The 27,814-nt window shown below is 58.9% G+C and overlaps 9 protein-coding genes across 9 annotated transcripts; 4 read left to right on the forward strand and 5 right to left on the reverse strand.

The window, feature by feature from the left end:
* Nucleotides 1-387: 387 nt before the first annotated feature.
* On the reverse strand, nt 388-6,776 carry THITE_2119562 (uncharacterized protein; the record flags this gene model as incomplete). Its single annotated transcript, XM_003655595.1, has 4 exons — nt 6,615-6,776; nt 1,732-6,306; nt 892-1,523; nt 388-819 (listed from the first exon to the last, which is right to left on the reverse strand). Coding segments are annotated over exons 2-4 (5,395 nt in total), but the record flags the coding sequence as incomplete, so codon positions are not given.
* Nucleotides 6,777-8,336: 1,560 nt separating this feature from the next.
* THITE_2119566 (uncharacterized protein) lies at nt 8,337-9,943 on the forward strand. Its single transcript, XM_003655596.1, has 3 exons — nt 8,337-8,453; nt 8,519-8,655; nt 8,709-9,943. Exons 2-3 carry the CDS (start codon nt 8,552-8,554, stop codon nt 9,757-9,759), a joined length of 1,155 nt encoding a protein of 384 aa, XP_003655644.1. The 5' UTR covers nt 8,337-8,453; nt 8,519-8,551; the 3' UTR covers nt 9,760-9,943.
* On the reverse strand, nt 9,940-12,014 carry THITE_2119567 (uncharacterized protein). The gene is made up of 2 exons (XM_003655597.1): nt 10,731-12,014; nt 9,940-10,664 (listed from the first exon to the last, which is right to left on the reverse strand). The coding sequence occupies exons 1-2, from the start codon at nt 11,868-11,870 to the stop codon at nt 10,044-10,046; spliced, it is 1,761 nt and encodes a 586-aa protein (XP_003655645.1). The 5' UTR covers nt 11,871-12,014; the 3' UTR covers nt 9,940-10,043.
* A 1-nt stretch (nt 12,015) lies between these two features.
* Nucleotides 12,016-13,835, forward strand: THITE_2119569 (uncharacterized protein). Its single transcript, XM_003655598.1, has 2 exons — nt 12,016-12,437; nt 12,514-13,835. The coding sequence occupies exons 1-2, from the start codon at nt 12,160-12,162 to the stop codon at nt 13,727-13,729; spliced, it is 1,494 nt and encodes a 497-aa protein (XP_003655646.1). The 5' UTR covers nt 12,016-12,159; the 3' UTR covers nt 13,730-13,835.
* Nucleotides 13,836-14,445: 610 nt separating this feature from the next.
* THITE_2119570 (uncharacterized protein) lies at nt 14,446-17,064 on the forward strand. Its single transcript, XM_003655599.1, has 6 exons — nt 14,446-14,462; nt 14,536-14,791; nt 14,865-14,909; nt 15,006-15,105; nt 15,176-16,197; nt 16,264-17,064. The coding sequence occupies exons 2-6, from the start codon at nt 14,770-14,772 to the stop codon at nt 16,782-16,784; spliced, it is 1,710 nt and encodes a 569-aa protein (XP_003655647.1). The 5' UTR covers nt 14,446-14,462; nt 14,536-14,769; the 3' UTR covers nt 16,785-17,064.
* Nucleotides 17,065-17,966: 902 nt separating this feature from the next.
* On the reverse strand, nt 17,967-21,150 carry THITE_2119572 (uncharacterized protein). Its single transcript, XM_003655600.1, has 3 exons — nt 18,798-21,150; nt 18,303-18,742; nt 17,967-18,238 (listed from the first exon to the last, which is right to left on the reverse strand). Exons 1-3 carry the CDS (start codon nt 20,534-20,536, stop codon nt 17,979-17,981), a joined length of 2,439 nt encoding a protein of 812 aa, XP_003655648.1. The 5' UTR covers nt 20,537-21,150; the 3' UTR covers nt 17,967-17,978.
* Nucleotides 21,151-23,609: 2,459 nt separating this feature from the next.
* On the forward strand, nt 23,610-24,944 carry THITE_44263 (uncharacterized protein; the record flags this gene model as incomplete). The annotated part of the gene is made up of 4 exons (XM_003655601.1): nt 23,610-24,026; nt 24,069-24,260; nt 24,393-24,722; nt 24,792-24,944. 4 exons carry the CDS (start codon nt 23,610-23,612, stop codon nt 24,942-24,944), a joined length of 1,092 nt encoding a protein of 363 aa, XP_003655649.1.
* A 706-nt stretch (nt 24,945-25,650) lies between these two features.
* THITE_2119575 (uncharacterized protein) lies at nt 25,651-26,823 on the reverse strand. The gene is made up of 2 exons (XM_003655602.1): nt 26,355-26,823; nt 25,651-26,305 (listed from the first exon to the last, which is right to left on the reverse strand). The coding sequence occupies exons 1-2, from the start codon at nt 26,704-26,706 to the stop codon at nt 25,863-25,865; spliced, it is 795 nt and encodes a 264-aa protein (XP_003655650.1). The 5' UTR covers nt 26,707-26,823; the 3' UTR covers nt 25,651-25,862.
* THITE_2119578 (uncharacterized protein) lies at nt 26,824-27,414 on the reverse strand. Its single transcript, XM_003655603.1, has one exon. It carries the CDS (start codon nt 27,239-27,241, stop codon nt 26,888-26,890), a length of 354 nt encoding a protein of 117 aa, XP_003655651.1. The 5' UTR covers nt 27,242-27,414; the 3' UTR covers nt 26,824-26,887.
* Between the last annotated feature and the right edge of the window lie 400 nt (nt 27,415-27,814).

Consider the following 27,814-nt stretch of genomic DNA (forward strand, 5'->3'; position numbering starts at 1 on the left):
AATCCGTCTTTTCCTATTGGCTGCGATGCGCTGATGTCTCGCTCCACAGCCGGGTAAGTCTCTGCAACTGCACGCACCAGGCCCGGTCCATGACTCCGCGGTATTGGAGACAATGCAAGCGTCGGGCAGACGCCAATTGACACATGAAGAGTATCGGTAGTTCATAGTTGACTGTGATTAATTCACCTCGAGCACCTGACCGCATACAAGCGAAGCAAATGGCTTCTAGAACCCTCTCTCGGCAACTGTCAGATGCGTTCGTATGGCTTGGAAGAGGTCACTTGAAGGCTCATCGTATAGCTTCCATAGGTCGCAGCATACGGAGGTACAGCACCGCTATGTGAATCCACAAACCAAAATCCACCCTCAACCCCCAATTCTCCCAAACCCCATCGTAAAGAAACCCTGAAGAAAATCTCGCAGATGCCACTTGTTCTCAAGCCTGTATAGACTCCCCTCCTTCTCGCTCCCACGTCCCTGTGCCCTCCCAGGTTTCAACCCTGCCTCGATGCAGCATATGTACCTCCCCGCCAAAACGCCGCCCGGGAAAAAAACAACCACAGGGTATTTCGAAGCGGGCAAAAAAAGTGGAATCGGAAATGCTCCCATCTAAGTCAGATCAATAATTTGCGGTGTGTCGGCTGAATCGCCCGGTCTCGCGTCGCCCCCGCGGTCCTGCGGCGTAACAGGCTGCGACTCCTCTGGTTCCGGAGACGTGATAAACCGCAGGACCCCGCGATGGCCCCTCTCCCGTGGTGACCCATTCACATCAGCCGACCCCACCGCGTTTCCCCTTCCCTTTCTCGTTTTCGTCGAAATCTGCGCGCGTTTCCGCTGTTAGTCGTTTTGCTCGCAGCTGCGTGAATTGCTCTTCTTGGTGCCAATGCATACACTCAGATCGGCCTTGGTTGTCCAAACTCGCTGCTTGAACTCGGCTTCGGTCATGCTGTTGAGTGACGTCGTGATGCCATCCATCTCCATCCTCGTCAGGGACGCGAGCTGCGCAGGTTCTAGGTACCCGGCGAGCATCGCCTCGGCGAACCTCGGATTGCGCGTGCATTTTTCCAGGTTCTGCATCTTGTCCATCCAGGGGAGATGCTCTGTTTTGTTTCGCGCCAACACTCCATTCACCCGGCTGATTAGCTCCTGAGGATGGCACCGTACGTGACGTCCTTCTTGGCACAACCGCCTATGAACACTCGCCAGATTCGGGAACTCGAGAACCGGGGCACCGGCTGTTATTGGTGACAGGGTGGTCGCGCTGCCTAACGTCGGCGCGCCGCTTGGAGATGCCGAAGACGACGGTTCCTGTGCAGCTTTGAAATGTGAACCTGCGCCAAGGATGGGTTGCGGCCCCGCGGCCCTCGGGCTCTGAATCAGGGTGTTATTCGACCCGCTTTGGTCTGGCGCCGTGACGGGCTGCGCCACGGTCGCGTTGGCTGGACTGGGTAGAGGCTGGGCGAGCGCTGGCAACGCGGGGGTGGAAGTCGTGGTATGATGCGGGACCGGGGTCCTAGCGCTGACTAGAGGTGCGTCAGAGGTGAGCGTCAGTGCTTGCTGCTGAGGAAGACTGTCGAGTCGGGGGAGACTCGGGAGGGACGGGGGCTCCAGGAACCACGACGGGAAGCGATGGCTCTGGGTTGCGCTTCTCCCTCAGATGTTCCGGCACCTTAATCTTGACCACTCGATGGCTTCGATGGCTTGCGGATTGACATGGTTCTTTGGACTCACCATCGATGGGGGGTGGCTGATATGAGCTGGAAGAAGGCGGCGGCGGCATTCCGAGCGCAGTCCTTGATTGCCACGCTCTCTCTCTCTCCCGGCGCCTGTACTCCTCCGGGTTTTGAGACCGGAGCCGTTCCAACTCGATGTCCCTGTCCGCTTCTCGTTTTTCCTCGGGTGTGAGCTCGTACGTCTCCTCCTTCTCGAAGGTCTCGGTTGAAGTGATCTTCCGGATAAGTTTCCCGATATCCTCGCTCTTGAGGAGAGCATCCAAGACTTGATCTTGACCAAAGGCGCCGGACAAGTCCTCCTGGTCCGGGATTCTGGGCATCGCGAAGTACTCGGCGAGTCGTTTGGACCATGGATCCGGGTTCTTCTTATCCACCACCCTGGACGCCAGCTGGGTCTTGAAGATCGCGTTGTTATGGATTGTGTCCTCGAACGTGCCGCCAATCGTCAGCCAGTAAACATAGACGGGCTTGGTTTGCCCCAGCCGGTAAGCCCTGCCGATCGCCTGCTGCTCGTCCGCCGGCGTGTACTTGAAATCGAAGATGACAACCCGGTTGGCCCCGTGTATGTTGAGCCCGACGCCTCCAGCCCTGGTCGAGATCAGGTAGACCTGGGATGCCGCATTCGTATTGAACTTCTTGACCGAGTCTTGCCGAACCGTCACGGGGGTATTTCCGTCGAGCCTCTGGTATACCACCCTCTGTCTCTGGAAGATGTTTTCGACATAGTCCAGCGTAGGGATGCTCTGGGAGAAAACCAAAACCTTGTCGCCCACTTTCTTGCATTCCTCCAAGATGCGCAAAAGGACGAGGATCTTGTTGGAAAGGGCGTAGTCTTCGATCTCGCGCACTGCCACGTCGCCAAGCAGCCGGAACAGGACGTCCTGGGGCATTTCAACTCCGGTCTCGCCCTCATCGCCCTCTTCTGCCTTCGCCGCCTTCGCCGCTTTTGAAAGCTGAGCCTTGCTCCCGCCTGTCTTCGCCTTCTGGGCCTCCGCTACCGTCTTGAAGATGGCGGGGTGGGCCAGGACAAGCCCGAGCTTGGCGACTAAGCTCCAGGCTCTCGCTTGGCCGGTGATCGCCTCGCCGCTCAAGTTCGTCACCCACTCGATGTACGTCTGGTACAAGCGCATCTGGAGCTTCGTCAAGGGCAGGGTAATGATGAACTCCTTCTTTCTCGGTAGCTCGTCATAAAGGACCTGAATGTCTCTCCGGTGCACCTTGGGATCCACGGTCGCTTTCAGGACGTGCAGCATCCTGCGGGCTTTTCTCTTTTGGTGCGGCTCGCTGTCAGCATACAAGCCTTCTTTGATTGGGTTAGAAAACCGCTCCCTGAACTCTGCAATGTCAGCCAGATAGTTGGGCGCGACCCAATTGATCATGGCATAGTAGTCCATGACGTTGTTTGTCAGGGGCGAGCCCGTCATGGCGATTCGGGACATGGTCTTGAAGTTAGCGGTGGCTTGGTGTCTCTGGGACTCGGGATTCTTCATGTAATGGGCTTCGTCGCCGATTACAAGGTTAGGAGTCTCCAGCAGTAATTTGGCCGTCTCTTCGTCGCTGCGGATAAGGGTAGTGAACATCGTGTACCCGATGATCAGCACCCCACCAGCGGACGCCCAATGCTGGAGCGTGAGAGTCCGGCCCTCTGAGGAGAGGGAGGCATCCATCTTGTGCACCGGACCTAGCACGCCCCCAGGCGCCCAGATCGAGATCTCCTCGACCCAGTTGTCCACCAGACTCGCTGGACATAGGATGAGCGTCTGGGATTGCCGTAGGCTTTCCGGGATCTGCGAGCGAACAGACTCGTCTGGCGAGGAGGACGATTCAGCAATGACAACCAGCAATGTGATCACTTGCATGGTCTTGCCGAGACCCATGGAGTGCGCCAGCAAGCAACCCTGGCGCACACTGGAGTCGACAACAACCTGGTTCCACATGAATCTAACCCCCTGGATTTGGTGGTCTTTGATGCTCCGCCCGATGTGGTCATTGATGTAGATGAGCCCCTGTTCATCGGACTCTTTTGTGACGTTGACAATAAGCCGGGATTTGTCGCCAGGGACCGACCCTTGTTCGGCCATTCTCTCGTGGAACTGACGGCTGCGTCGTGCAAGCTCTTCGTTGAGCTTGAGGTTCCTGTTCCGGAGGTTTTCTGCATTCTGGTCGCGCCGTTTGCGCCGCCGCCGCTTCTTAGTCGACGGTACGGGCATGTCATCCGATGCAGATCCGTCGGAAGTATCAGCGTCTCCCTCGGGAATTGCTGTTGCCTTGGACATGGTTCGAGTTGGCGTTTCTGGGGTAGTGTGCAAAAAGAGCGGAAGAATGGTCCCGAGATATGCATAGAAGGCGGCAAACTTGGCCCCCTCCCGGTCTATCCGCTGACATGTTATGGGGTTTAGAACCGGCACGTTGATCCGTTTGGCGCTCTTGCTCACGAAGGCGTCAAACAACCGGCAGAAAAGAAACCCAACCGTCCCAGGGGTAAATGCCTTGGGACTCTCGAGGGTCGGCCCAATGAATTTAACCCACGTTTCTGGGTGGCTGCATCGCTTGACCACGGTATGGAGCTTTTCTAGCTTTGGGCGCGGCCACCCGCAGAGTATCGCCACCACAAGCCGCTCTGCATCCCCGACCTTTTCCCAATATTCAGTGCCGATTTGCCCAATTTTCTCAAGACTCGCAAGGTCGTCAAACCCTGGAACTTCGAGCAATTTGACTGGGGATGGAGAAGAGTCGATCTCGATGACCTCAGGAGCCGAAGGGCCATTCCGGGCGGGAGTCACCGGCAAGAGTGCTTGCTCGGCCTTTATCCGCCTGGGCGTGGGCTGCGCCGGGGGAATATCATGGCCTGCTTGCTCGCCAGAGGGTGTTTCTGGCGCTGCGGGGGGGCTGATGGCCGCTTCGGCGCCAGAGATGGTGGAATCATCAGCAGCGCGGCTCTTTCGGACTGTGGTCCGCTCTGGAGGCGGTACCGAGTCGAGCTCCATGTCGTCATTCAAGGCCGAAATGGGGTTGTCGTCGTATTCGATGAACGCATCCATGTCGTCAGAATCGCTTGTCAATACCTCTTCATCGTCCTCGCTGAGGACCGGTGGTTTCACCCGCTTCGGAGTGACTCGAGGGAGCGTTGACGGCTTGGGCGGCTGGCGTGGACTCTGAAGGACATCGATAAGCCAGGCCTGGTACTTCTTGTCAAAGACGCTCATCTCTAGGTAATCGGAGGCCTTCCGATGGACGTCGTTTTCGGCGGTCCACTGCTGGTCGACGATTTGTTTCGCGAAGCGGGCAATCCGACTCTCGAGCTGGGCTAGGTGCCTCTTTTCAGATTCGATCCGAGCCAGCCGGTCGGGGTTCCGACGGGCATCCTGCCATATCCTCCAGGCCTTGCGATCGCACTTCGGCTTCTTCTCGGCAAGCCATCGGGACTCCAGCTCTTGTATGACATTCTCGACCACTTCAGTCAGTTCGTCTTTCCCGAGCAGTTTTTCCTTGGCAGCCGCCTTCCGGGCTTCCAATGCCAAGCGCTCCTCTTCCTCTTTTTGATACTCGCGCCAGGTCTCGGAGTCCTCACTCTCATCCTCAGATTCTCCGAACGGAGGCAGCGTTGTTTCCTCGTCACCGTCGCGATTGTGTCTGAGGCGATCGGCATGGTTCGACCGCAAGAACCGCTTCATGGCGGCCGACACTTGGATGCGGCGCCCCGGAGGAATTTGTCTCTTCACCCACGAAAAGTGATATTCGGCGACATCTGTCGGGCTAAGGGCTTGCGGGTCGGTGAGCTGGTCGACCAGCAGAATGCCCATTCCGAGGAAACCAGAAGAATCATCTGCGTGCAGTAAACTCTCTGCTGCTTCCCTCAGAAACATGTCGCCTTCAGTTGGTATGACAGCGAGGTTTTTGTTGCCAGTGGGTTCGGCGGAGATTGTCGTAGGGGCTATCCTTCTCTTCTTGCTGGGTGGCTCGTCCCGAGGCTCCTGATCACGGGTTAGGCTGACCGGTACGTCGGAAGATGCGGGTGCATCGGGGGCTGCTGATGGCGAGAGCGCTGGAGAAAGAACGCCTTGGTTAGGGGGTATTAATCCCGGCGTAGGAGGCCTGGCTCCAGCATGAACGTCGGCCGGCGGGGCTCCCCCAGAAACCGCGGCGGCCTGAACAGCCCTCTCAGAGCTAGCGGCCTGGCATAGAGGGGGCTTGGTTGCCGAACGGTCATCTTCCTCGTCGCACAGCCGATCATCAGCCAGTTGTTGCTGGGCTTTCCATTCCCGGTACCTTGGACTGCGTCGTCGGAACTGGATGATCGCCCTCTTGAGGGATTGCTGATGGGAAAACACCTTGACGCCCAGGTAATCCCACATCTGCTTGGGCTCGAACTCGTCCAGGTACGTCAGTAGCGATTCGCCATCAACTCCATGTTCACGAAGCCTTGCTTCCAGTGCCGCGGGATTTGGCAGTTTCCCCGCCGGAGGCGCTACCCAGGTTCGCTTGGAGGTGCACAGTTCCTGTACCACCCGATCCTCATCCCAGAGGAAGGGATCGCTCTGATCGTCCCCTGCCATGACGAGAATTGGGAACCCTGATCCGTGGAGGTGGTCAGTTCATATGGCGCTAAGAGGTCAGGAAGAAAGAAGAACTCGAGGTGACGGCCTCGGTGCTAGAGGGGTTTGAGTTTCGGTTTGCAGAAGATGCGAAATCCGAGTGAGAATGGAAGTTGGAGTAGGAGATACAAATCGAGGTTGAGAGGCGGAAAGCTCGGAAAGAGTGGGGGAGGTAGGGGGGAAATGTGTGTGATGACAAGGTCAGCAGGCTACAGAATCGCAGCGAGAACTTGAGACCGAGGCGGCCATCAGATCGCAAAATTCGCTTGGCCCAAACGGTACTTACAATCATGGAGAGCTTGCCGGGGGTCGCTGCTAGGCGGCACTCAGACGGCCGTCCTACTGGGTTCGCGCTGCTGGTTGTGTCTTTATCCACAAGACCATGGAGATCTCACGGACGAGTCTTGTGAGGCGGTGGTGTGCGATGCCAAAAGAAAGAAAACGATCAGGGTTAAATAAGCAGCGAGGGAGGAGGAACTTGGTGAACTGTCGCTGGCGGAGGATCGGTTAAGGTAACGATCGAATCGAACCTCCCAGACAAGTCGGGCTTCTCAGGTATAGGGGGTGTCGAGGATAAGTAAAGCAAGAATCAGCGGTTGCGGGGGAAGCAGATGCAGAAACCGAAGTGATGAATCGAGCGGCGATGGCATTCTGCGACTCGATGCGGAGTGCATGTAGGCGGACAGTGGAATCAATATTTCCGGGTAGGCGGTTGACTGTGGAAGATGCGCCTAGAGAAGTTCAGAGCCCAGAGCCTTGGCGGGGAAGAGGGTCGCGAAGAGACGCGCAAGAACGCGGGAGAGGGTGCGAGTCTGACGGGTGTTCACGTTATTTCGATCGACTTGGGCGCTAAGTTAAGGCGCTTTAAGTTAGCGGGGCTGCTATCGTTGCTGGTTAGTTACCTAGGTAGGTAACAATGTATGTGCCTTACACAGTACGGATAGATACATAGAATACAGTCCTTGGATGCGTATGCACAGCGTTATATGCTACATATACCGAGTAAGGTAACAAGTAACGTGAATGTGGTGCACTCTTGTTGTTGGCAAACCTCAAATAAGCAGGCATCAGATCGATGGCTGAGGTCAGATAGCCGCATAGCTGCATAGCTACCTATCGCAGAGTAACTAAGGTAAGCTCTTAACGAAGCGTACGGCGCTCGGCCCGCGTAAATCCTCGCGGGTGGCCAGCTCCTCAGCCGAGAAGTGTTTGACATACCTACCCCGCCAGGCTTCGATTGCGGGGCATTTCAACAGTTCACTACTGCGTAGGGGCAATTAAGGTGCATCGGTTTTAACTGTCTCTGTTGCGGCAAGGCTCTCATTATGCACATACCCGAATTGTCTAGGTCATAATTCATGCTGCGAAATATGCCTCTCAAACTGCTAATTCCCAGAACAGTAAAGGTACCTGATGAGTGAGTGGCCTGGTATCTCCAAAGTGAGACGAGGCAGCTGCTGAGTTCCCGGATGCACTCCATCCCCACCCGGGCCGTCGTCGGCTAGTGACAGAAGTTGCAACGAGTTCCGGCTTTGTAAGCACATCATCTCACTGCTCATGAGCATTGTAAGCTCGAGACCCAGCCCGTCCGTCAAGAACCACCAGCTTGGCCGTCGGGACGGCCCTCGCTCAGGCTCGCCGCTATCGACGCCGCAGCATTCACGGTTGCAACAATCGGCGCCAGGAAAATGGCTGCTCTCACAGGGGGTTTGTATCCCCCGGCGCTGGACGGCGCTCGGGAAAGGGAGAGGGACCGGCTGGTGCAGACGATCAAGGATTGGTCCATTGCCAACGGCCTTGCTGTGCGACCGCCGCCAGCCGTGGCCGGCAATGACGCCGAGGGCATTTTGGCCATGAGCGCGCCCGTCACCCTCTTTCCCAGTCCCTTCCCGAGGGCCTGCTTCGAGGAGGCCCGCGCCATCCAGACCAAGTACAACGAGCTGTATGCCCGCATCAGCCAGGACGAGCGCTTTCTCAGCGGCATCGTCGAAGAGTGGGTCCGCTGCACGCCCCTTGTGCTCCTCTCGCGCCTTCGTCTGACCGAAGCAGAGTTGCTGGCGGCGATGAGTTCATTGCCAACCTGTGGAATGTTCATCTCCGAGTAAAAGAGGAGGGTTACGTCCAAGTACGGCTTCCGTCCCCAGCTTGCCCCAGGGGTTGGATGCGAGCTGACAGTCTCCTCCTACGTAGAACCTTGCGCTCGGGCTCTTCCGGTCCGATTACATGGTTCATCAGGATGGCGGCAGCCTCCAGATCAAACAGGTCGAGTTCAACACCATCGCCTCGTCGTTCGCTGGTCTCTCGGCGAAGACGTCCTTGCTCCACAAGTATGGCGACCGCCCCGCTGGCGACCAACATCCTCCGCTGACAAACAGCAAAGACACCTGGCCAGAACCGAGTACCCCTTGCTGCAAGACCCCATTCCGGAGCACGAGCTTGACCTCCCAACCAACGAGAGCGCCAAGGGCCTTGCAGCGGGCCTCAGCGCTGCCTTCGCCGCGTACGGCGAGTCCGCGCTCGGCCATCCAACGTGCGTGCTCTTTTTGGTCCAGGACGGCGAGCGCAACATCTTCGACCAGCGCCACCTCGAGTACGCCCTGCAGTCGTCTCAGCCAAAGCCCATCCCCGTCTTCCGCCTGCCCTTCTCCCAGATCCTCGCCCACACCACCATCGCCCCGTCCTCGCCCGGCCGCCAGCTCCTCTACCACCCTCCGCACAACCCCGCCCTCACCTTCGAGGCCGCCGTCGTCTACCTGCGCGCCGGCTACGGCCCGTCCGACTACCCGTCGCCCTCAGCCTGGGAAGCGCGCTACCAGATCGAGCGCTCGGCCGCCATCGCCTGCCCCTCGGTGCTGACCCAGCTGGCGGGCATGAAGAAAGTGCAGCAGGTGCTCGCGGCCCCGGAGGCGGCCGCGGGCTCGTCGGCGGCGGCGGCGGCGCCCTCGGCGCTGCGGCGCTTCGTGCCGGACGAGGCCGCGCACGCGGCCATCGCAAAAACCTTCACCAACATCTACCCGCTCGACAGCGCGTCGGCGGCCGGGCGCGAGGCGCGCCGGCTGGCCACCGACCCCGCGGCGTGCCAGCGGTACGTCATGAAGCCGCAGCGCGAGGGCGGCGGCAACAACGTGTACCGCGCCGCGATCCCGCGGCGGCTGGCCGAGATCCCCGAGGAGCACTGGGGCGCGTACATCCTGATGGAGATCATCGAGCCGCCGCCGGTGACCAACACGATCCTGCGGAACGGGCGGCTCGAGCACGGTGGCGTGATCTGCGAGCTGGGCGTGTACGGCGCGTGCCTGTGGGACAACGAGACGGGTAGGGTGCTGCACAACGAGGAGGCCGGGTATCTGCTGCGCACCAAGGGGGACCAGAGCGAGGAGGGCGGCGTGGCGGCCGGGTACGGGTGCATGGATTCTTGCCGGTTGGTTTGAGCATGGCATAGCATGGCCCTAGAGAGAGGAAAGGGGGCGGGTACATTACAAAACTTGCATAGAATAGTTAGCTAGAGCTTGCATGTGGCGGTTGCCTGACGTTTGTGGGTAGAGTGATACCTAGACATTGCGTTCGCTGGCCCCTGCTGCGCCACTGAAGTGTGTCCGGTAGGCCGCACGCCACGGTGAAGGGTGCAATCATCACGGGTCTTGGTCTTGTTCAATACATAAACCAAATTTCCATTCCCCTCTCAATTACCTACTCGCACTATGTCCCTCCCAGCTCATCGCCTCCTCCCTGCAGCGCCGCCGACCTCGGGCCAACTCCCGACCGCATCCTCCACCTCCTCCATAAACGTGGCCGCGTTATGCACCGTCGTGCCTCCCAACACGATCCTCACCCCCGGCGTAGACGCGTTGATGCCCGCGACCATCTTGGCCTCCTCGTACGTGGCGCCGCCCACGATGAAGACCACCACGTCCTGCGGCTTGTCCCGCGTGGTCCCGCCGCCCTCGACGAACGGGTACTGGGTCTCGCGCAGCTTGCCCTTGACCAGCTGCTGCAGCGTCGTCTCCAGCAGCGGCGAGTGCTGCGTGTAGACGTTCTCGACGCCCTTGAGGCCCTTGAAGCGGGACCCGGCGGAGCTGAAAAGACCGGCCGACTCGAACAGCTCCGTGATGCCGCCGGTCGTGGCGGCGGACTGCTGGAGGGAGTGGTGGTAGGTGAGGAGCTTGGAGACCAGGGCTGCTTGGCGGGCGGGGACGCCGCCGGCTGCGGTGAGGAGGTCGGTGAGCATGGGGAGGGAGTTGGAAGGGTGTTTAGCGTAGCGGAGCGCGTAGAGGGCGACGAGGGAGACTTTGTTTTCGGGGGTGACGGAGGGTGATTGGATCTGTTTTTGGATATTCTAGGGTTTCAAGTGAGTAAGAGGTCGCATTCGTGGAAGTAGAGGGTGAGGGGTGCTCAAGCATACCCTCAAATCTGCCGCGTGGTTCTCGTTGCAGGCTATGCTCTGCTCGAGTTCGCTCACTTCGAGAAGATTCTCGGCGCCAACCCGCCTGCTGAGCTCCGACACGAGCGTGACGTGTTTGCTCACGTTCCCCGAGAGCTTCCGGAATTCGGGATACTCTTCGATAAAGCGCTTCATGTCGGCTATCGACTCGATGTCGGCATTGCTCTTGGTCTTGGACTGGTACTGCTCGACGTAGTCCTTGATATTGCTTCCCAGATCGCCGAAGTTCAGGTACATGTTCTTCTTGAAGAAAGGGTCTTGATCCTGAGACAAGACAATCTCCTTAAGCTCTGGCCGGATGTCGGGCACATTGCTGAGGTCGACCCTGCCGTTGTTGATGCCGAGCAGATGGTGCACCATGGCCTGGTACGTCCATTGCATGAGCAGCGGCGTGATGGGGTCGCCTCTCCTGTCCAATATTAAGAGGATTGGGGGGGTGTCTGTCTTGCGGAAGTCAAAGAGCTGGTCCTCCTGGGTCATGTAGTAGCGCACTTCGGAAGCCAGTTTCTTCGCCAGAGGGCTGGTCTTCTGGTACCTAATCAGCGGCTTCTTCTTGAGGCTGAGGAGGGCGGCGATGACACCCTCGGTGGCCCGCTGCAGCGAATCCGTGTTCCAGGTGTCCGGGTTGCCACTCCATATCCGGTGCATGGGCAATGACAAGTTGAGGGAGAACAGATCCGGATTGATGACGGCATAGTCGAGGAAGTGCTCTTGGACCAGCTTGACCACCTCATGGTCATCTGCCTCGGCCAGGCGCTCCAGGGTCGACTTCTTGACCACGTTGCTGAAGAACAGATGGTACTCGCCGTATTTGGGCTCGCGCAGCTCGTCGATGAGCAGGCCGATAGTGTCAGGGTGCGGCCGCACAAAGCACAGACAGCGCAGATGGCGCATCTTCTCGCGGTTCGGGTTGTCGAGGCGGTCCATGAGGTAGACTTCGTGGTTGAGCAGGGCCGACTGCGTGACGGCGGTTGAGATGAAGGGCAACGTCTCCCTGTCCAGCAGCAAGATCTTCATCTTGGCCGACGGCGCACCCGTGGCGCTGTCGCCGGCCGACACCATCTTGGTGACATAGCCGGCCGCCGCCTGCACAATGTCCATTGTTTCTGTATTTGGGTGCGGAAACCGAAGCAACGAGATCAACGCATGAATTCAATGCTCTGTGGTGAACCGCGCGAACTCCTACGCATCGTGGAAAAGGCCTGTCGGCATCTCGAGAAGCAGCAGATATCCCGATGCTCTCGGAGCCAGCAGATCACTGGTAATCTCGAGTCTCCCGTGGCCTGGGATTGTGTGGCTGTGACCCGGTGTTGGGGCGGCAATGGAGGCTAAGGTACGGAAGACTGGTGGCCTGTGTTACCAGGTACTTTGATAGTTGGCTGTTACCAAGATGCTGCCAGGAAGGCCTGCCCTGCGCGTTACCTGCCAAGAGAGCTGTCCCACTCAAGCTTCAGGGGGCCAGGGTGTTACGCTCGGCACGGGCAAGCATTGCAAGTACACCGATAAGATAAGACATGGGGAGCTTGTCTGCCGGTTTCTCCTTCCATCGCAAACGTCACTCCTCCAAACCGCTCCAAAGGACGATGCAACCCGGCCACGGACCTGCTCCATCAACTTGATCCCCAAAACAATGGCACAAGATGCCTGTCCAGTCAAACCCGAGCCGACGTAAGTTCTGTGGCGTGGTCTCCATGCGATGATTCAAAGTCTAGCCAGCTGCTAACGGCGAGTCGTCGTGCCCCAGACTGTCCTTCACGCAGGGCTTCATCTTGGGCCAGCTGTCGATCGTGCTGCTGCTCGCCGCCTTTATAAAGTTTTTCATCTTTGGGGACCCTCCTTCACCCGAGGCCACCGCGTCCCTGCGCGCCACCGAGCGACGGTCGCGGACACTCGCCCACAAGAAATCACTCCTGAGCTTGCGCGAGTCTCACAGCCGGCAGGCTGGCCAGCAGCCCGCTTTGAGCAAGAAGAAGTCGAGCATCCTGCGTCCGAGCCCACCGCCCCTGACTATCGGATCCATCCTCGACAAGACGTACTACAAGGTGGACAGCCATCAGCCGGAAAGCCTGGACTGGTTCAATGTGCTGGTGGCCCAGACGATTGCGCAGTTCCGCAGCGACGCCCAGCACGACGATGCCATCCTCACCTCGCTCACGAAAGCGCTCAACGGGGCAAGCCGACCCGATTTCGTGGACGAGATCCGCGTGACTGAGTTGAGTCTGGGCGAAGACTTCCCCATCTTCAGCAATTGCCGCATCATCCCCGTGGACGAGGATGGCCTCGACTTGACGTCGGGTAAGGCCTTCGACGCGAACATGGCCACAAGGGAAGGCGCACGGCTCCAGGCTAGGATGGATGTCGACCTGAGCGACATGATCACGCTGGCCGTTGAGACGAAGCTGCTTCTGAATTACCCCAAGCGGCTCAGCGCCGTGCTGCCCGTGGCGCTGGCGGTGTCGGTTGTCCGGTTCAGCGGCACGCTATCCATATCCTTCGTCCCGAGCAACCCATCCGAGAACACGCCCACGAAGATGACATTCACGTTTCTGGACGATTACAGGCTGGACTTTTCCATCCGCAGCCTGCTGGGGAGCCGATCGAGGTTGCAGGACGTGCCCAAGATCGCCCAGCTTGTCGAGGCCCGCCTCCATCGTTGGTTCGACGAACGTTGCGTGGAACCTAGGTTTCAAGAAATTGCCCTGCCCAGCATGTGGCCTCGGAAGAAGAATACCCGGGGCGGCGAAGACGATGTGGAACGGTCCATGACCAAGTCAAAGGGCCTGGACATCGCCAAGGACCTGCGAGCCGAGGCCAGGAAAGAAGTTGAGGCGGAGGCGGATGCGCGGGCTGACAGGGTTAACGAATCGCTGAGGCTTCGACGCCGGCCTCGAGCCGAAGATGTATTCTCAGTGTCCGGATCCATGCCTGGAACTATGCCCAACCTAGACATCCCAACATGAGGTGTCGATGCAAGGGGAATGGAGCCAAAAGGGGCCCTCGCGACTTTCCAGGCATGCTAGGGGGTGGCCTGCTTAGTTGGCCTCCGGCCAGCCGCCAACGCCTTCCCAATTGAAGGGGCGGCTGGGCCTCGCTAACACCCTATCCGCAGCGGTACACCACTGACTTTTGTCGTGCCTTGGGTAAAAAGGACAGGCACGCAACACCGTTACGCTCATGACGGGGCAAGTAGGCTGAAGCAGCACAATCTATCTTGCCTTGTCCGGGGTATTGGGCATCGTGTGCGGAGTCTCGGAAGCAGCCCGATCGATACTGGCGAAGCGAGACGTGAAGCGCAAAACAGTTGTCGATATACGGAGCTATCACAATGCTCTTTCATCGACTTCTCTGAGGGCGCAGGCCGACCAGATAGGCAGTCAACCACGCTGCCGAAGGAAGTTCGCTTGGTGGTCGGCGTCACGTTCATCCATGCTGCTAAGTGAAGGCACTGTGGTAGGAGTCTGTATCGACTGAGACACTGAGTGGATCCCAAAAAGACTTCCCTGCCGCACCCGACTCAACATGGACTCGGGAGCAGTGGGGCTGAAATCAGAAGCACATGCCAGGTGCCTAATGCCAAGAATGGAATAGTGCACGGATGTGCTGGTGATGTCACGGGAGAGGCCCCTGTCACCTGGCCAATTTCTCGGCTCACCACCACAGCTTCAGGAGTGACAAGAGCTGCTCCTCCTCTAGGTGGGTGCGGTGAACGAGCGCCAGGCGGCCCGGCCGGGTTGAGCTTACCTTTGAGTTACGTGTTTTTATTCAGATATTCCACTGTTCAGCTTGTTGCCAGATTTAATTCGAAGCAAAATCTGCTGGTTTCCTCTCCGGCGAGGCTCTTCGACAAACCGACGATCCAAAGACCGTGAAGTCCAGATCCCGCTGCGCGAGCGCATGTCCAAGTCCGGGTAGACGATATAACACAGCCGCCAAGTCACCTTCGAACTACGAAACACACTGGCGGTCCTGCAACTCTGACGTCTCTGGGTCTCGCTTGAAGATGATACCCTTTATACACCGGCGTATGGGAACGAGACTGTTGTGTTTGCTCTCTGGCAGTTTGGGTCCGTTGGCTGACGCTGTTGCTCGTCGCAGCGTTCGTTTACTTGGCCGATCAAATCGGCGCTGGTCCCGATGAACGTAGGCTGTTTTTTGTTTTTTCTTCGGTGCTAGAACTGAACGCATCATCAGGACTTTGTCCGGAACAAGCTGACAGATCTGTGCATAATTTTTTAGTCAAGCTCATCTTCTCCCTCCTCCTGTCCTACCCTCTTGCCGGAATCTTGAAACGAGTTCCCGACGCCCGGCCTGCGTACAAGAACTTGTTCTCGCTCGGGTGTGTTTCGCTGCCTCGAGCTGGTCGACGAACGGCACACAGCCGCAACTGACGCGCGCTTCCATTCCAGCATCTCCATCTTCTACCTCGTCGGCCTCTTCGACCTGTGGGATGGCCTCCGTACGATGCTCATATCGGCGGCTGGGGCCTACGCCATCGCCAAGTTCTTGCGCGGCTCCCCGTACATGCCATGGGTCGGCTTTGTCTTCCTGATGGGCCACATGAGCGTGAACCACATCGCCCGCCAGGCCGCCAACAATCCGTCCACGGTGGATATCACAGGCGCTCAGATGGTTCTGGTCATGAAGCTGAACGCCTTCTGTTGGAACGTGGCAGATGGCCTATTGCCCGAAGCCGAGCTGTCCGACCTGCAGAAGAACCGCCGCCTCACGGAGCTGCCGAACCTGCTCGACTATGCCGGCTTCGTCTTCTTCTTCCCCAGCATGATGGTGGGCCCGGCCTTTGATTTTGCCGAGTACCGTCGCTGGCTCGACACCACCATGTTCGAGGTGCCCGCCGATGTCGATCCAGCCAAGAGACCGCCGACGAGGCGCAAGCGCAAGATCCCCCGCAGTGGCACCCCTGCCATGGTGAAGCTCGTCGCCGGCCTGCTGTGGATTTTCGCGTTTCTCAAGCTGTCCGCCTACTTTGATTACCCCGTTCTGCTCGAGGACAGCTTCCTCGATTACAGCTTCCTCCGCCGTGTGTTCATCCTGCATATGGTCGGCTTCACGGCACGCACCAAGTATTACGGCGTCTGGATGATGTCCGAAGGCGCCTGCATCCTCGCTGGCTTAGGGTACAACGGCGTAGACGCCGCGACAGGCAAGGTCTCGTGGGATCGCCTGCAAAACATCGACCCATGGGGCGTCGAGCTTGCGCAGAACACACGCGGCTACCTCGAGGCCTGGAACATCAACACCAACAAGTGGCTCCGAAACTACGTCTACTTGCGCGTGACACCCCGCGGCAAGAAGCCGGGCTTCCGCGCCAGCCTGGCCACGTTCACCACCTCCGCCTTCTGGCATGGCTTCTACCCCGGATACTACCTCTCCTTCGTCCTGGCGTCCTTCATCCAGACCGTCGCCAAGAGTAAGCCCCCGGCCGCTCCCTCCGTCTTTCATCGTGCCATTTTGCTCTGACCACAAACGACACCAGACATGCGCCGCAACTTCCGCCCCTTCTTCCTCGACCCCAAAACCGGCGCCCCTCTCCCCTCCAAGAAGTACTACGACCTCGCGTCCTGGCTGACGACTCAGCTGACCTTCTCCTTCGCCGCGGCGCCCTTCCTGATCCTCTCCCTCTCCGGCTCGCTGCAGGTCTGGGCGCGCGTCTACTTCTACGGCGTCCTGGGCACGGCCGCGCTGATGGCCTTCTTTGCTTCCCCCGCCCGCGGCGCTCTGAAGAGGGAGCTGGAGAAGAGGAGCGCCAAGGCCGGCGTCGGCGCGAAAGCCGCTGTGGCCGTGGATGGGGCGGCGGTTGCTGCTACTGCTCCTGCTGCTGCTGGTGGTGGTGGTGGTAAACTGCGGCCTGGGGCGGAGCAGCACATCGGCCGCTCGGCGAGCTCGGACAGCTTGGCGTCGCGCGAGCCGGTCATGGGCATCACGCAGGATCTAGAGAGGGAGTTTGATGATGCCATGAGTGAGATCCGGGATTTTGAGGCCAGGCGGAGACGCTGATGTGAGACGGGGAGTGGCGCCCCCTCCGTGTTGAGGAAGAGCTGGGGGAGGGAGGTGGGCATGGGGCATATATCTACCTCTACATTGCGAGGTGCTTGAGCACACAGATGTACTTTTACATACCGCGATAGTTTCGCTATATATAGAACACCTACAGAGTTATTGCTTCCATCATGGACGGCGATAATATACTTGCACTGACAGTCACATTCTAAATGCCTTCTTGTAACTTCGTAAAAAGCCGCAGTCCACCGCTTCCAACAGCACATTAATGACATGACTGTTGGCAGGGAGAGCGGGTAAGGCAGTAAGTAAGAAAACTAGTTTAGACACTAAGTGTAAAGAGAGAGCCGGGGTCTCATGTCAAGCCGTAACTTCTCCCATCTATATATCATCATCATGTAGCTGTGAAGTTTTTGGCTTTCCTTCCATGACAGATACCCAAGAAAACAAGAAAAGGATGGAAGTGGCTGGGTAAGTAACGGAAGCCACCACACCCACGCGACAAGAAGAAAGACCGCGTGGCGACGGATGTCCCGCCACGGAAACATAAAGCAACAGCGTCCCGCACACCGATTTGTCGGTGATGGGAAAAGAAATTCATACCACCAAAACCACAAATCAACGGGGTATCGCGCGGATTCCTCCCCCCCAAAAAAAACTGAACCCTAAACTGAAGAAATCAGAAAACATTCATCTCGTCCGTCCAAAGACAACGCTCCCGTCGTGATCCCGTGGTGTGGTTGGCGACAAGCGTCTTCAAGCCGAGCAGCGAGCGTCCTCGAACATGGCGGCGTAAACCAAGTAATAACGATACAGGTAATACAAGGCGGGCGAAGAAGAAGCGAAAAGAAACCGTGTCGTTTGCTGAGTTGGCAATCAGTCCCCGCAGTGATCGCGGGAAGAGCGAGGGGAAGAAAAAAGAAGGTCGACCGTCGGTGGAGTCGTAATGCCTATGGCCGCGTTGGGGGCGTAAGGCGCGATGCAGAGTCCAGTTGCAGAGAGAATCCCGAAAAGGAGACCGTCAGCCGTGGGAGGAAGTTCCCGTCGTGGGATGCGTCGTAAGGGTCGTAGTTTGGCAATATACACTGGAGAGAAAGAGATCGAATGCTGTGGACGGCGTGGATGGACTTGGACGAATGGTGCGTGTGACGTGCGGACAGGCCGATGATGCCGGTCAGGCGATCAACAGTATCAGTGCTGCCCCCACCGCTGCTTGACGCCCACGACCGCCAGCGCGACGACGGCGCCAATGATGAGCAGGCCGACGATGGACATGACCCGATTAAGGTTGCGCCACCACCTAGCGCTCTCATATCTCGTCTCGTCAAGGAGGTACTGCCCATATCTGAAGGCATGGTGAGCTGGTCCGAACTGGCTCCGGCTGTTGTCTGCCTCCATCATCTCGGGCTTGGGTCTTGGGGGCAGTGGAAGCAAAGCAGCAACCATCCACGCTAGCACGTCCAAGTCAGCTTCGGTGTCTAACTTCTCAGGAATGAATGGCAATCGAGGACGCACCTAGAGGAAGGACAAAGCCAACAATAAACAGCACAACCTGCGCATTCCTCTTGCCCAGGATGCCGCTGTCGGCTGACCAGGTCACACTCGGCGGATCCCACATGCTGTACCGAGTTGCCCGTCGATCGGTCTGGAGATGTGGCGACCAGATGCTCGATGTCTTTTGCTTCACTGTCCTGGAGACGCGAAGATCCTGGGGCTGCGGGGCGGGAGCGATCTCCATGGAGGCTTGGTCCGGTGCAGCGCGCTGGCCGGCAGTCGGTTGGACTTCTCTCGGTCGCTTCCGCGGGCTGAAGATAGTCTGAGGGAAATTCTCGCTATTCGGCGACTCGCTGCCCGGTAAGCCGGAGCTGGCCGGCCTACTGTCACCGGCATCGGAGACAGTCAGGAAAGACGGCCGGCGGCCGAGAAATCGTCGTTCGCCTGAGCCATAGTACACTCTGGCAACATGCGTCAGCACAGAACAGGCAACAAAGGGGACAATCACTTCGTTACCTAGCCCAAGCAGGGATCGACGAGGTGAAACTGTTGGCACGAGAACTCTGGCTGGAATGGAGATTGCGGCTCGAGCCATTGGCGAAGAGGGCGGACAGGCCCGTCTTTGACGGCCTGTGCTCCAGATCCGCCAGCCCGTCCCCGTGCTCGTCTTGATCCCGCACCATCCGGATCTGCGAAGCACCGGCTCTGCTATGGCTCGGCCGTGGTCTGTCGAGCGAGTCGCTAGCTGAGGCCGCTGCGGCCTCCTCCAGTTGTCCGGCGATGGAGGAGGATATGCTCGCCATTTGGCGGCTGTGCATGGAGCTCACCCAGCCAGTACTGCTGCGGCGACGGTGGTGCCCGCTGGTGTCTGACAAGGGCGACACGGAGCGAGCTGGATCGCTGCCGCCCTCGCTCTCGGACATGACCGTGGACAGCTGGGAGCTCCATTGGTGAGGCTGTGACTGCAGCATCGGAGCCAACGGCCGAGGGGTGATGGCGCCTTGCGGATTGGAGGAATTGGATCCTGGCCTCTGCGGAGCCGACCATGGGAAACGTTGGGCCGATGACTGGCCGAGACTCAGGACTACTGGCGCTGTCGCTGTCAAAAGCGCCTGGGCAGGGTCTTGATTGGTGATAATGGAAGACAGACTCTTGAGAGACTGGACGGACCCGGTGCGCGACCGGAGGGTCTCGCGTGACCGCTGCTTGTAGTACCCGAATCTCTCGTACGACTTCTTTTTGACCGGTCTCAGGGGTGCAACAACCAGACTCTCCTGGGAGTAGGCCGGATGGGGCTTTCGGGAAACGGTGACGAGAGACGACGATGGCGATACCGACGGAGCACCATGCAAGATGTAGTTCTCGCTGCCGCTTTGGAGGACCGTGGGCGGGCTACTCGGAAACGCCGAGGCGGGCGACGACTGGCCCAGGACCTCCCAGTTGGCGGAGCTCGCGGAGTTGAAGACGAGGCTATCGCTGGACTCCTGAGCGACGGACCCGGGGCCGTACACCTTGTAGTTTGTAGCCTCGGAGACTGTCTCGACTGTCTGATTCGAAGCAACGGATGCGAACGATGCTTTCGGCACCACTGTCCAGGTAGACTTTTTTTCTTCCTCGTCGTCGGCGGGAGCGGCCGCTTCCGGCAGCGGGCCAAGATGGGTCTCGGGTGTTGACGTGGACGTTGACGTGCTGTACAACGGTTGCTTCCCTTTGGTGTCGGGTGTCGTGGGGACTTTTCGCAGGCCACCGACGAAGCGGTAGTTCCAGGGCGACGAGGATGTACCAGGATCCTCAGCTAACTGCGTGGATGAAGACGCGCGGGACGACGGCGTGGAACGCGGCAGCTCGGAAAGGCTCTGGTCGAGGACTACCGTACTTGCGCCCGTCAACGGGGTACTATCACGGCGGTCGGTCCACGTGTCGGTCGACGGACGCTCCTGTGCGCTCGGCGTCCGGGAGACGGAGGACGGGTGCGGCGATGCGAGGCTGCCAGAAACGTCGGACTGAGGCTCTTCGGGGACAAGTGAGAAGGTCCCATTGGAGTGGACGGCAAGACGCAAGTTGCGGCGCCGCGACAGGGACCGTGGGCGCGTGGGTGTGGGAGACGCGGGCGACGGTGCGTCGTCAGCGCGGGAGCGCCGTGGCTCCGACGCATTAGGGGCCGAGATATGAGTCGAAACATCGGACGGTGACCTCAGCGCCAGTGCGGCTGGCCCAGCGGGGCCCTTGCCCGAGGGGCTGGGCAGAGGTTTCATGCCTGAAACCCTCTCATCCCGGGGCCTCGCCAATGGGAAACCCGAAGGCGGAGGAGACGACAATGCGGACCCCTGGCTCGCAGCATGGCCCTCTGTCACCTCATCCCTCCAGCTCGGATGCCTACTACTAGAGTTGGCAGCACTGCCCGCATTCTCGCGCGATGACGCCTGGCTTGGCGCCCGGTTCTCGGGGTCGAGGAGCGGCGGGGAATATGGGACAAGGCGAATGCCAGGCTTGTTGTTTTGCGAGTCGGATCGTTCGTGCAGCGGGGTTGTTGGGCCATGTCGAATGGGCGGCGCCGACATCGCTCTGACACGGCCGGCGCTCGAGGCCGGGAGGCTATCGATCCGTCAAATCCTGCTCCCACTCGACAAGCTGGGCATTCAGATCTGTTCCATGTCCGTGTCATGCGCGCTATCAGATGCAAATCAAGGGGCCAGCTCTCCCGTCTGAACCAAGGCGGGAAAGTCGTCAGCGAAAGTGAGAAGGCGTCGTTTCGATCGATGTCGGTAAGGTATTTGAAAAGAGCGTGTCCACCGCTTCCCCAAGGCGGCTTTGCAAGATTCGATACAGGAACTAGAGCCCGGGATTCGGTGGGCGGCAGTCGATCGCGGCGGCGGATGGCGATCGGCTGATGCGTAGCAGCACGGAGCGAATAGATATTATGAGATCAAGATATTAAGATATCAGCAAGTTGAGAAGTGGAGCGGAAGGAGTGCGCTGAAGAGAAATCAAAGGACGTTGACTTAAAGATAGACAAGAAGACGCATGGAGGGCATGTCAAGGCAAATATCAACCGGACATCTGAACGGTCGAGGCGAGGCGGCGTCTGGCGAAGCACCGGGGACCCAATAAGCGCAAATGCGGTGCCGCAAAGCGGACGGCTCAACGGCGGACAAGGGCGCCTAAGTAGGTATCTCGGCTAACGCCAACTACCTGAGCTGCCTTGGTGTTTTCGCCTTGGGGTGGCGGAGAAAATGGGAACAAATGGAAGCAGTTGCAGAGAGCTCGGAGAAAAGCACTCGAGGTCTTTCCCGAGTTCGTCGACACTCCCACAAGACGCACTAGATTGGCCCAGGACGGCCCATTGGTCGGATGGAAGCCAGCTCGCGCCCACAGCTGCACTGCAAAAGGAGCTCTTCAGGGTTAACTGAAAAGGCTTTGCCAAATCCCCAAAGAGCTGCTTCACCGCTGCACACTTCCAGAACAAGGCTGAGAGTTTAATTTCGCGACCCACAGGTCCAGGGCCTGGATAGCAGGTTGCTGCGCCGACCTGCACCCTGTTGCGTTAGCGCAAGCTGCTCCAACCCAGGATCTTGCCGTTCTGGGCAGGGGCCACCGTTCAGAGGGTTAGCGGCTTTCCTCGTTCTGCACCGGCGGTCCGGATGGAGGATACCAGAAGCTCCTGCCATCTGGGGCCTGGTTTCCACAGACGAAACAAGAGGGGATCTTCCCCGGCGTCGCCGTCACCGACGACTCGGGTCGTCTTGATGCGACCAAGACTCAAAACTCACACAACGTCAACTTCAATCGTCGAAAGAAGTTGCATCTGCACCCCTAGCCTGAGAAGATGGGATCGCCGAATGAATTACAGGGCGCGATGACACCTCTGCACGACAGAAGAAGCGCCTCCTGTCGCGTCTCCGCAGAGGCTGCAGCTGCACGCTCAGAACATCCACAAGACGTTCAACCCCACTCAGTCCGGGGCTCACAGCAGGTGGCGCATCCTCGAGAGACAACACTGACTCGCCGTGCGACAGCCACCTGCGTGTCCCGGACGCGGCCGATGTCCGGATTCTGGGAGACCCGAGCGCTGACTCCGACCCAAGACGAATTGAAACGAATTGATTTTCGGTATGAGCGCTAAAGGGCCCGTACTCCGTACTTGCCTTCAGGTCCCTTCACACAACACCACCTGTAGCTTTCTCGGCTTGCCCCTTTTCCATGCTTCTCGGACGGCCGGCGATCGCTGCGGCGAACTGGACCCGGCCCGTGGCGCCCGAAAAACGGGCCCGCAGATACGTGTTCAACGGTGGTGGCTGCGAACAGAAGCGAAGCTGCAAGCCAAAGGCTCGGCAGGGGCCACTCACTCACTCTAGTGTACTGCGGAAGGGACACCGTAATTAAACTCCGGCGCGAGACACGGCGGCGGGTCGCCGATTCGCGTCCCTTTCACGCCGAATCTGCTCTGTCATGCCGTCTCAGAGAACTCCTCCAACCAGATCTCACCTGATTGCACTCCAGTAGATGAGGGCTGAGCGCCGATAGATCATAAGGGGCCGTCTTTGCACGGCTCGAGGTCCTCGCCGCGATTTTGCCGTTGATTTTGGCCACGGCAACTTGCCATGCGCCTAAATGCAGCGCAAGCAGCAGGCGGGGTTGGGACAGAAAACGAGTTTGCCAGTTCGTAGCATTGTTCTGGAAGGGACAATATGGAGGTGGTGCCTCGCCTATCGGAGGGCATGCAAAGGGAGGAACGGCGCGGTCAGGAATCAGGAAATTTCTGGCCGCGGCTCTGGGCAACAGAGTGCGCCGTTTTCCCGCCTTACCTTTGTTCAGTCACAGTAATTACATACCTTATGATGAGAGCTATTTGCAAAGAGAACGCAACACTGCGTTGGATGAACCCGGGCGAATAGTCAACGTACGTACACTTCATTGTACGACCGGTTTCTCGGATCGCAAGCGGACGGTGTCTGTACAGTACACCATCGCAGATCGCGGCATGCCCGTTCCCGGCCAGGTGAGTCCGAGAAAAGGAGCCCAGAACGTGTGGAGCATGCGGGAGCAGCCGTGGTTTCTGACAGGCGGCAAGACCACAGCTGAGTCCGGAATACTTGGCGATTCGCTGGGACGATCCAGCCTCAAAACAACCCATTCCCTTCACTCCCTTCCCGCTGCCGTCTCCCACGTTACGCAGCCGCCGAGACGCGCTTCTCTGACGGCGTCTAAGCAAGACTGACCGTAGCGCGGGAGTCCGCAGGCGCCAGTTGTAACCTTGTCCCGCCCCCGGAGCACAGGCGTCACCACCGCACACATACAACCGGTGCATGGTAACCGCATCGATCGAAAATGCCTGCCGTGGGAGACCTCCTCCAGAAACTCAACCCCTGGCACAAGGGCAAGTTCACACGCCCCACGTTTCACGTCGCGCCACCAGCACGACGTGTGCTCCGGAGCACCAAGGCAACCCGCCCCCATGATCATCACCCTGCTTCTGCTAACCACGATGCGACAGATGATGCCCCTCCGCCCCCGCCCATCTCCACAGGCACTGCCATGTTGCTGATCGCCCTCTACGCGCTCAGCTACTTCGTGCCCTTCTACCTGTCCGCCACGACGCGGCCGTCGCCGACGCTGTCGCGGGACGCGCCGTCGGTCGTGCGCGGCCGCATCCGCTCCGTGACGCTGTCGTGTCTCGTCTGCACGGCCGTCACCTTCGTGCTGCTCACGCGCGCCTGGCCCGGCGTGCCCGGGTCCGGGCCCGACGTGGGGGGGCCACCCCGGCCGCCGGCCGCGACGCCGCGCGAGGCGCTGCACCTGCTGGGCCTGTGGCCGCCCGCGCTGCGGGACGCCGGCCGCGCGCTGCTCCTCACCGCGCTGCTCTTCCTCGGCCCGCTGTTCAGCTACTTCGTCGTCGAGCGCGGCTGGGCCGACTGGGCCCGCCTGGCGCCCCTGCGCGAGGTCTGCACCGAGTGGACGGCCTGGCGGAATATCGTTGCCGTAAGCATCCCTGGCGCTCCTGGATCCTTTATCCCCCTTCTCCTTTTCTTTTTTCCTTTTCATTTCTCTTCCCGTCCATCACCACCAGCACACGCCATAATAACACACTGACACAACCCCCGCCATGCCCAGGGCCCAATAACGGAGGAAATCCTCTTCCGCTCCGCCTCGATCCCGCTGATGCTGCTCGCGCAGGCGCCGGCGCGCCGCACCGTCTTCCTGACGCCGGTGCTCTTCGGGCTCGCGCACGTGCACCACTTCTACGAGTTCCGCCTGACGCACCCGCGCGTGCCCGCCGCGCGCGCGCTCGCCCGCTCCGCCTTCCAGCTCGCCTACACGTCGCTGTTCGGCGCCTACGCGGCCTTTTTGTTCCTGCGCACCGGCTCGCTCGCCGCCGTCTGCGCCGCCCACGCCTTCTGCAACTGCATGGGCCTGCCGCGCGTCTGGGGCCGCGTCGAGCCCGTGCCGGTGCTGGCCGGCGGCGATGTGGATGAGTCCTCGTCTGGTGGTGGTGGTAATGGCGGGCAGCAGAAGAACGGGAGGCGGCCGAGTATCCTGTGGACGGTGGCGTACTATGTGCTGCTGGTGGGCGGCGCGGTGCTCTGGTGGAGGAATCTGTGGGTGCTGAGTGAGAGCGAGAATGCGTTGGTGCCGACCTCGGCGTTTTCGCAGAGTCCCGCTTGAAGGGGGGGCACATCAAGGGGTTGGGGGTTTGTATCAACCTTTTGGGTTCAGGTGTGCCAAAGCTTGGGAATAGACAGGTGTGATTGGATCTGGTGAAGCTCGGAACGCATCATGGGTGCGCTTTAAATAGCTTTTCCAGTCCAGTGTACTATTGTTTCTTTCGAGTTCCTCACTTTGCAGTACGTGCTTGACAGGTGTGTGTTGGATCACGTAAGATTGAATCTTGGATCCAGTGATCATCTGGTCACTTCATGGGATTTAATGTACGGGTGTTGTACTCGCCCGACACACCTTCATCTTTTGGAATAATTAATCGAGTAACCTAGCGGGAAGCACACGATACAGAACCGTCACAGTGCCTCCTACCCCTTTCCATACCCCTTTCCATGGCGGCCTAGCACCTCCCGTGACACCTTCAATCCCACGGTTCTCCGTCTTGCAAAGCCCATCCCAGAGCACCTCCAAAGTATTCCGCACCCCTGATACGCCAGTCATGCGCGTCTATGCTCTCGAAACCCCGAGCTGCAACAATACATGCAGGTACGCCCTTTCGCAGAGTCGAGACCAGACAAACCCAAAGCCTACTCCCTGGTTTCCGCGCCGAAGCTCTATGCTGAAGAAGGCGAAAAAATAAGGTAGATCACCAACGAAGATGGCTTAGAGAAGAAAGCAGCCCGAGAACGGAGGAAGTGATGTACAAAGAAAATCAACAAAAAAAAAAAAAAAAAAAGAAAAAAGAAAAAAATAAGGAGCAACGGATGTCACCGATCGAGGCATCCGCTCCGCTCGTCTTGCCCGGCTCTACCAGCGCAGCTATCGGGTAGGAGCCGGCGCAAAACACCGTCAGGCCTTGGGCTCGGGCGCGGCGGGTGCGCTGTAAGAAGCTCGAGTTAGCACAGTGGACCGATGCCTCGTGCTTCAAGAGTTGGCCGCGTCCCTGTTGCTCTGCGCGCTGGCGCTCATCATAGGCTTGTTGGTCGTGGGCAGGACGTTGGCCGCCTGGGCCTTTTGCCGCACCTTGGCCCAGGCGAAGACGAGACCGCTGATGAAGCCGAGCAAGATGGCCGAGACACTGCCGAAAGTGATGGGCGCATCGAAGAATATCAAGCCGCTGACGGCGATGGGAAGCTTGTTCAGAGCGCCGACCATCGAGTACGTCGTCGAGGAGGTGACGCGGATGCACCAGGCCTGGCTATACGAGATAAATATGGCCGCCAGACCGGAGTAGATCATGCCGATCACGAGCTTGTTGCGTGACTCCTCGGGGAAGTTCCTGGCCAGGTTCTCGCCGGACCAGTCCTCAACCAAGAGCGAGCAAACGACGAGAATGGGGATGCTCAGGAGGTTGTTGTAGAACATGGCTGCATGCGGTTAGCACAGAGCAACTGTAAGCCGGGACAGCCCACCTACTGTCGTAGTCCTTGAAGTTCATCTTCTTGATGACCTTGCGCATCCCAAGCAGGTAGGTCGAAGTGCAAACGACGTTCAAGCCCATCCACGCATAACCGGCGTTCAGAGTCGAGAGCGCGGCCGAGGTCTCGAGCGAGTGGCCAACACCGTCAATGGCGGCCTGGATATCAGCCCAAGCGGCAACGACGGAGCTGAGGACTATCAACCCAAAGGACAGCAGGGTCAGCGGGGTGACGCTGCCGCCAAACCAGAGCACCTCTCCGTAGGCGATAACGATAATGGTCAAGTTCTTGAAGATAGTGTAGACCGGAACGGACAAGAACTGAAGGGCCTTGGTGCCAGTGTAGATCATGCCGACGAGGAGCAGAGAAATGGGGAACCCTGGTTTGCGAATATATCAGTCAAACGGTCCCCCCGCCAAGCGACCCGTTGGGCGACGTACATCTCTTTGCCTTGGTCGAATCGAAAGGAGCCAGATTCTTCAGCAAGCCAGTGTGCTTTGAAAGCAGAATCGCGAGCGTGCAGACCGTCGACTAGAAAACGTCAGTACATTCCACTTCACTCCCTTCATTGTCTGTACATGACAGATGTCCCCGGTGTCGACCTACCTGAACAGCGAGGTAGAAGAAGTTCAGGTTCCACGCCGACCCAGACACGACGTATTTATTCACGACAGTCATGCTAATGGACGCCAGACAGTACGAGAGAATGGACGCGCCAGGGCTGTGGTCGATCTTGTCAAAGTAGGCCGAGAACCCAGCAGCGCGACGGGCGGTGCGGTGGGAGATGGGGGAGTTCGGGCCCAGAAACGGGTCCTTCTCGGCGGCGAGGTCGGAGCCGCCATCGCCGGCCCGCATCTCGATGTCCTCGTTCTTTTTGTTCGACATGTTGGAGGAGAGCCGAAGGGCCTTCAATCGACTAAAACGAGCGACGAGCGACTTGAAGTCGGCTCAGGGAAGAAGGCGGTTCGCGTGGAATCCGAAGGCTTTGGCGCAGGACCAACCGGGGGCAGGGAATAAGGGACAACGATCCGAGTTGTTGGCGCAGGGACGGGCAGTGCTCTTCCAGGTGACGGAACAAAGCAATGCGAGCGGCAACCACTCAATGCACGGGGCAGGAGGAGTTTCCGAGTCTTGACGCCTGAACGCGCAGGAATGATATGTGGTCGAGGTGGGCAAACACGCGTGTCAGGGAGTTCGTACCAGGGAACCTGGAAGATAATCTTGTTAAATTGCTTCACCCGAAACCAGCAGGTCCACAGCGGTGGCCTGGCTTGCGATTCCCCCTTTTACGTAGGGCCGTTTTCTTGGCGTCCTTGTGGGGCGGATCAGGTGGGAGGTGCTGAAGATGCTTGCGTCTGGAAGATGGGGCTTGTGGGGCTACCCCGTTAACTGCAAATCAGCCTTGCGACACGCAGATGCCGGCAGTCTCTTGGATTGGACTGTCATACGGAGTTCCCC

This window comes from Thermothielavioides terrestris, chromosome 4, assembly GCF_000226115.1.
Source record: "Thermothielavioides terrestris NRRL 8126 chromosome 4, complete sequence".
NCBI classification, from domain to species: Eukaryota; Fungi; Ascomycota; class Sordariomycetes; order Sordariales; family Chaetomiaceae; genus Thermothielavioides; species Thermothielavioides terrestris.